This window comes from Pteropus alecto, unplaced genomic scaffold, assembly GCF_000325575.1.
Source record: "Pteropus alecto unplaced genomic scaffold, ASM32557v1 scaffold88, whole genome shotgun sequence".
Classification (NCBI taxonomy): domain Eukaryota; kingdom Metazoa; phylum Chordata; class Mammalia; order Chiroptera; family Pteropodidae; genus Pteropus; species Pteropus alecto.
In genome coordinates, this window is record NW_006494611.1 from 3,854,984 (window position 1) to 3,863,404 (window position 8,421).

The window sequence follows — 8,421 nt, forward strand, 5'->3', positions numbered from 1 at the left end:
GGGAAAGAGGACAAAGAAGTGACTGTGCTAATCAAAATGCAGAGCCAATAAAACTCTTAAAAAGAAATCAGGCCCCATAACACATTAATCTTTCCATCCAGAAAGGCTGAGGAAACGTAGGAAGGAGGGGGAAGGGCGATAAGATGTCCAAGAGGGCAGGATCATTGCTGAGCCGCATTTCTTTCAGAGGTCAGTCATTCATTACAGGCATCCCTCACTAGGTGGAAGACTCTGTATTTGATACATATGTTCATCTGTAAAATATATTTACAGAGTTCTAGAATTTATAAAATAGTCCATTTCTTTAAAATAAGGGCTATTCTCACAGAAAGCAGTTGAAGGAGAGTCACTTGGATTAGAAGGAGATTACCAGGCCTGTGACACTCAGGAATCCCAGGAACCTTCCCGCAGTGACCACAGCTGTGGGATGGGTAGTGCCCACCCCTTTAGCTCTGTCTTCGCTCTGGGCATCTGGCCCCCCAGATGGTCCTTCCTTGGTTCTGGCCTCTCTGACTTTGGCCCTCTGGGGCCTGTTGACTTGGCTGCTGTTGATATTTCAGATTCATGGTTCACACACAGTCCTGGGGAAGCCTAATAATTCCTCAAACTGGAGGCATCTAATGCTCTAAGAGCAAACCATTTATGATTTGAATTTATATGTTAGCCATACAAGTTATTTAGCATCATTCCAAAAGGTTAAAATAATTACCTCTAACAGGTGGGATTATGGATAGCATATATGCATTTTGCATCTATGCAGCTTCTAAATTTCCTTCAATAATCATGGATTATATTAATAATGAAAAATAAACATTTTTCCCACTTTAGAGAATGTGGGAAACCAGGGGTATGGCTTTCTTGCCTTCCCAGAGCAAACAGTCAGAGAGAGAAGCTGGTGTTGATAAGGAGAAGCTCTCTTATTGCACATTAGATAAGGCATATCAGAATAAATAAAAGCATATTCACATTTATCAAACCACTCACAAATGTGGCATCCATAGGACTTCAAAGAACCCTTCACAGACTTGTCTCCCAGACCCATACAATAGCCCTGTGAGGTAGATCAGTCTCCATTCCCTTCTACGTGTGGAGACCTGAAGGAATTTGGCACAGGGACTGTGAAATTGAGTCCAAAGTGAGGTCTCCAGCCAGTCCTTCCCTTTAAGATGCTTGTCTGCCTGCCGTGATGGGCAGAACTGCCTGAGTGATAGGCAGCAGAAGCACAGAACAGAACAAACAAAGCCCTAGGACACAGTCAGACAAGGCGCTGAGCTGCCGGGAGCCTGGCTATTTCTGACTTGCCCTACTTAGAGGCTCCCTTCACAGGAGTGTTCTAGAATCCAAAGCCATTTGACATTTTGCAATGTGACATCCATAGGACACTACTGGAAAAAACTCTGGTTATTCCGTACTTTTGTGCCTTGAGGAAAATGTGAGGCGAAGCTTTAAAAAAGCCTGCCATAGCTTTCTTGATGTTGCTGGTGCCCACATGTCCTGACGATAGTTACATCTGCGACTTTGGGCAAAGAATAGGTTGGAAGACTGTTTCAGTGTTTTCCATTAGTATAAGATCATACCGACACAGCTGAGGCCTGTAAAAATAAGACAAAATGTTCTTGTCAATAAAATAACAAAAATATACTAATAAATTGTATCATATCCTTAGGATATAAAGTTATTTAGCAGTTATTTCGAATGTTATAGGAAAATACTTATGGTAAATAAGCAAAGCAACATCAACAACAAAAAAGCAAAATTTATTTGCCAAATAACTTCGACTAGGTTTAAAAACAGTAATAGAGAAAAGATTAGAAAGAAATAACCCAAAACATTAACAGTGATTGGCTCTGAATAATATTATGGGTGATATTTCTCTGCTTTCTAACACTTTCTTAACTTTCCAGATTTTATTAAATGAACATCTATTCCTTTGATAATTGGGAAAAAATTATTAAAAATCTCTACAGTTTTAAGATGTAATAACTATCCTCTTAGAAGAATTGTACTATTAAATGTTTTAGAGTATTCTAAACCTTCATGAAACAGGAATTCACAAAGCACTATTGCTCACATCATTTCCTGTCTCTCTGTCCACAGACTGGATACTAGGACTCTATGTTGGAGTGGCATTAGTAACAAAACATACATACCATCACAGCCTTTCTTTTTCCCCCCTCTTTGTCTCTCTATACACACACACACACACACACACACACATACACACACACACACACCCTAACCTTTTATATTTGACCCCCTTTAACACACACACTGTTGGGGTTTTTTTTTTAAAAAATTGAGAATAAGTCAGTTACTCCTTAATACTTCAAGCACGCACGCACACACGCACACACACACACTGTTGGGGTTTTTTTTTAACCAATTGAGAATAAGTCAGTTACTCCTTAATACTTCAATGTGTATATCCGAAGAACAAGATATTTTCAGTGCAGTTATCAAATTTAACATTGATACAGTATTTTCATACTTTGTCGATGCAATAAAATAGTCCAATTTTTCTGTATCTTTTTAAATACTAGTCTCTGTTCTATCAGGTTGCCAAATTATGAAGGCTTTCTTTCCTACAACACATTAACAGCTTACCAAGCAGTGCGGGTAGAGTGCTTAGGGAGGAATTATATAACTTTCTTTGGATTATTGGGCCATTTATCTTTAACTGCATACAAGTAAAATTTTTTTTGGATAACTAGGCTGTTTGTTTTTATCAAGTCTATTTTTGGAAAATCCCTCACTTCCTTCATTGTGATCGTTCAAGTCCAATTATAACATTAGACCAAATGGAATGAACAAGAACCAACAACATCTTTGGAAAACAGGCTTGTCAAACCCTGTCTATGTCTCACCTCTCTGGATTGGCAAGTGACCTTAATTTCATTCGGAGAATCCTGAGTTTGTACTTTGGGCCTACTATAGATCCTGTAGAGAACACCAAGGAAATGGTTGCCACTTGATCCAGATCTTGATTAAATCTTGCAAGCAGACTCACTTGGTGGTATTTCTGAAATATTGCAGGTTCACTAGAAGGAAGAAATAGTATTTTTATATAATGGATACAGATCGCTAATTAAAGAAAACAGTTCAAAACTACAAATCACTCGTAGGCAGGTAGCCACTTGATCTCAAAGGACGGCGTAAGTGAAGTTGCTAACCCCAGGACTGATGAAATGCTATGACATTAGAGAAGTATGTGCTGCTTGCTATACGCCAAGCACCATCCTCAACTCTTGACTTGACACATGTCTCCAATCTCCTGCAAATTTCTCCAAGGTATTATTATTTTCATTTTATAGACAAGGAAACATGCTCACAGAGCTTAAGCTCGCCCAGGTCACAGGATTTATCTGTAGTAGCACAGGGATTCAAACTCAGTTCTGGCTGAGTTCAAAGTTCTGGTCTTTCCATTAAACTGCTATGTGTATTTTTAGCCAAACTATATACTTATTTAGAGATTATACTTAAAGATATATTTTTTCAGTCCTGTCTCTTAAGAGAAATCTTAAAATAGCTAAATCCCAGGTTCCAATACTTTTTTCCAGGTGTATGGAGATATTTCTTAGAGTTGGAATCCCAAACTGAACCTAAGATATACCCACTGGGGAGGTTCAGCTGGGTTGATGTCCCTCTGGGGAGCTGGGAGACTAGGCCATAGAGAAATGAGGATTCCCACCCTGGGCTCAGGAACAGGAGGCTTGCTCTAGAACTGAATCCTTGGTCTGGAGTGGGGATGGGAGTGAGGAGGTATCTGTGATCCCAGCATCCCTGGAATCATGTGTAATTCCTATGAAGAGTAGAAGTGCTATAAATAAAATTAATTTGAATGGTGCCCAGTTTTTTTTTTTCTTTTTTTCTTTCTTTTTTTTTAAATTAAGTTTATTGAGGTAACATTGGATAATACAAGCATATAACTTTCAGGTGTACATTATCATTTGACATCTGTATATTCTATTATGTGTTCACCACTCAAAGTCCATTTTCCTTCAGCTATATATTTGATCCCCTTTACCCAATTCACCCTCCCCCTAACCTTTTATATTTGACCCCCTTTACCCTATCTACCTCCCCACTCCTCCTCCTAACCACTAGTAACTACTATTCTATAGTCCTCTGGTAACCACTAGTCTATAGTCCATGTCCATGAGTCTCTGTTCGTTTGTCCTGCTCATTTGTTGCATTTAGGCTTATATCCCACATATAAGTGATATCATGTGATTTTCAACCTTTTCTGTCTGGCTTATTTTGCTTAGCATGATTATCTCAAGTTCCATCCATGTTGTCACAAATGGCAGTATTTCATCTCTTCTTATGGCTGAATAATATTCCATTGTATATATGTACCACAGCTTCTTTACCCAATCATCTATTGTAGGGCACTTCGGTTGCTTCCATGTCCTGGCCACTGTGAATAATGCTGCTATGAACGTTGGTGTGCAAATATCTTTATAGATACTAGTTTTCAAGCCTTTGGGGTAAACACCCAGTAGAGGGTTTAGATTTTGGTTTTTAAACTCCATTTCCATTAAAAAAAAAACTAGGGCTCCCTGGAGAAATGGTTGATTTCAGGGCTAAAGCAAGGAAAGTTCAAACTGATCTTGGACGAACACATGTACCTAAAAGTGCTCGAAGAATGATGGAGATGTTGTAAAGAATTTAGAATCACTTCACAACCATTAGGTTAGCTACTAAAAAATCAAACAAAGAAAATAACAAGTGTTGACAAGAATATGAAAAATTGGAACCCTTGTGCTCTGTTGATGGGAATGTAAAGTGCTATGACTGCCATAGCAAACAGTGTGGAGGCTCCTCAAAAAACTAAAAATAGAACTACCATATGATCCAGCAATATGCATACAATGAATATTATTCAACCATTAAAACGAATGAAGTACTAATACATGCTACGACAATCTTGAAAATATTATACTAAACAAAAAAAGCCGAACCCTAAAGACCATATATTGTGTGATTCCATTTATATGACATGTCCAGAATAGGTAAATCTGGCACTAATCTACTTTGTGCCTCCAGAGAGGCATAAGCTAGGGAGGAGGGAGGATTGGGAATTACTACTGATAGGAATGAGGTTTCTTTTTGAGATAATGAAAATATTCTAGAATTAGATGATGGTAATGGTTGCACATTTTTTTAACATAATAAAAGTCACTGAACTGTAAACTTTTAAAGGATGAATTTTGTAGTACGTGAGTTATATCAAATTTTTTTAAAAGGTTAAAAAAAAAGAAATACATATAAAACATGGATACAGTGAGAGTCATCAGGCAGATAATAACCTTAAATGTGACTCCATTTTTACCCATAGTCTGGTAAGACTGGATGAACTCAAGGTACATACTCTAATATCATTTCCTTTATCTTAAATTGTAAAACTAATACTAAGATGTTAAAGTTTACCTTGCAAAAAAAAGTACTCATAATCTCCCATGTAATAGAAAAACTGTTTCTTTTTTTCCTTATATAGCCTCTGATTGGTGATGACTTTTTCACAAACATGACTAAAATGAGAATGACTAACCATGACTAAAATAAAGATTAAGATCTCAATCTTAATTGATATAAAAACCTCCCAATTTAGGAGTTCTTTCTTGGGAGAAATTTACTATGTAAAATTAAAACTTCTAAAACACGTAAAGCAAATATGTGGCCAATTATTGGCACGAATACGCAAATTTTCTTGGGTGAACACTGCACATTATGTAACTGCACAACCTCGCCTGCTATTTCTTAGAATCTCCAGATGAGGTCTCTGCCTCGCTTCCTCACTGAAGGTCACAGCTCAGAAACTACCTGAGGCTGGTTCCTCAAGAGGTACCCCCTTGCAGTGCCCTCCCTGAAAATGCTGCCCCACTGTGGGTTTGGGGACATTGACACTGTAGTGAGGTCTCTGAAACAGATCAATAAAGAACCCTAAAAAACAAACAAACAAACACTGCTCATAAACCTCAAGTATGCTAGAGTGGAATGAGCAATACAGATTAGTAGGAAGAATACAATGTAGTGATTAAAACTGTGGGCTTGGGGTTGGACGGACCTGCCCCTGATTTCACCTGATTCATCCTGATCAGCTGTGTGATATTGGCCAAATCACTTGACATCTCGGAGCCTAAGTTTCCTCATATATGAATTAGAGACGGCAATACGATCTTACAGGGTTTTAGTGAGAATTGCATTAGCCCATGGGCGTAAAGTGCTTCAATAAACAAAGGCTATTACTATTATTGTGATCTAAGGGGGCATTTTTAAAAAGTTATCTCTAAACCACCCACCCACACTGTTTCTATTTATCTGTACAGTGAACCCGTAAGGGGACTGCCAGTTTCAGATCGCATTCTACTCGGTCCTCTATGGGTAAGGCCAAGACACAACCCAAATGCCTGGTAGACAAAAGAACCCAGGAAACATTTCCTGAGTAAACGAATAAAATGAGCTTCAAATTCCTTTGCTTAAAGAGTTTTTCCCAATTGTAAAAGTAATAGATGAAAAATTAACTGTTTTTAAACTATAAATATATATAAATATACATATATATATATAAAATACAAAATTAAAAATTGAAAAGTAAAGATAAGCTGAAAAAAGCACTCATATTTTCACCACCTAAAAGGCAATCTAATATTTTGGCATGTTTCTGTTTCTTTTTTTACATTGTTGAACTAAAACTTTATGTATAAATAATACATTGTTGAGTTTTATACTTTATATAATTTGACATCCTGAAGCTTTACACTCAGCACATTTATAAGGCATTTCATTTACTATGTATAATGAGTATTCTGTTATATGGGAATATCTAACTGAACTATTTCCTCATCGTGGGATTTTTAGGGTGTTTCCAATTTTCTATTGCAAATTACATTCTCTGAGTTTCAAAAACATATTTGTATGTATATCATGAGCTCAAAAAAGAACAGAAACGTGTTTGAGGGTAAGTGCCTGTGGGGATAGGGTTATTGGGATGGGCCAAGGACTTGCACTTTTATTTTACACACTCATTTACTGTTTAAATCTTTTATAGCAAACAAAGATGACTTTTGTAACTAAATGTTTAAGCGAAGGAAGCAAGAAGGAGGAAACTAAGAGAGGGAATGAGGGAGGGGAAAGGAAGGAAGAAAGGGAAATCCTTGCACCAATTCCATTTGTAAAGAACCTGAGAGATCAAGAGCCACAGGAAGCAATTAAACAATATGTCCCCTTATATCTTTTGTAGAAGAAAGAAAAGTACAAGTATATAAATAAGAAAACAGGTATATTTGGAATTTAATTTCTCTGAGCAAAAAGGCAAATTGCAAACTGCAAAGTATCCCACCCCAACTTACTGATCGATTTTGGATTCTGTGGTGTTTCCAGCTTTGTCTCTCAATTTGATTGTAATGGACCCTCTTCTTATGTTCTTGTTCCAAGTTATAATATCAACAAAATAATGATATACTGCAAAACCAGGAAAAAACATGGTAAGAGAAAGGTACTCCCAACTGCTTCCCTAAAGGGTCAATTCCTAAAAACCCAACCTCCCTAATAACTAAGTCTCATTTTCTCTTCCTCTTGAGTTTCTCTGCAAAGATCCAGGGCAGAATTTTCTAATATTTCTTTCTATTCTCTTTGGTAAAGATGGCTCGAGTGACAACAGAATTCAATAGTATCCAGTCACCATGTTTAGGCATCACTACTGAATCAGTGTTCCCATCTTATTGACTGAGGTATCATGGCCTACTGTTGAGTGTAACTAGTTCACTTCAATTTCTGCCCATTTAAAAATAAACCAAGCAGGTGGCCACAGTTGACAATGTCTTCAATAATCTGGGCCATGTCTACCAGCCTAGCCAGCCTTTCTTATCTCTTCCCCAGTTATGCCACACTACCAGCACTGCCTACACTGGCAAGCTCCCTCTTGCTCCTAAGCCTTCTCTTCACTTAGACACTCTTACTTTGCCCCTTTTGCCGACCCACCCATCAGGTTTCAGCTAATGTCACTTTCTCCAGGAGGCCTTCGCTGATCCTCAGGCTAAGTCAGATCTACCTCTTGCAGTTCTCCCATCATTATTCAGCATGCTACTGAATTTACAAAACACAAGAAAAAATGATAACCAAAAAAGTGGTAAATGCATGGGTACATCTAAAAAATGCCTGAATAATGTCTTACGATGTTACAAAAAAAGATAAAACATACAACAATAATTGAGAATTGATGATTTTTATTCTTTGTAATCTCAGCACTAACACCGTATAGGCACCCAATAAATTCCTATTGAATAAATGAGAGTGTACAAGGTGTTTAGAGAACTCTTCTTCATCTCTACTCTTTGCTCTCCAAGGTCAAGGATGCTTTGGGAAGATGGGGATCCCACCATGATATTCGGATTTGCTATTTCTTGGTCAGACTTACGG

At 37.6% G+C, this 8,421-nt stretch overlaps 1 protein-coding gene across 1 annotated transcript in view; it reads right to left on the bottom strand.

Moving 5' to 3' along the window:
* Window positions 1-1,444: 1,444 nt before the first annotated feature.
* LIPH (lipase H) overlaps window positions 1,445-8,421 on the bottom strand; it is a 32,549-nt gene continuing 25,572 nt past the window's right edge. The window contains exons 8-10 of the mRNA XM_006925803.1: window positions 7,353-7,464; window positions 2,865-3,038; window positions 1,445-1,592 (exon numbers count right to left, since the gene is read on the bottom strand). Coding sequence (XP_006925865.1) covers window positions 1,505-1,592; window positions 2,865-3,038; window positions 7,353-7,464 — 374 coding nt within the window. The 3' untranslated portion in view covers window positions 1,445-1,504. The remainder of the gene's footprint in view (window positions 1,593-2,864; window positions 3,039-7,352; window positions 7,465-8,421) is intronic.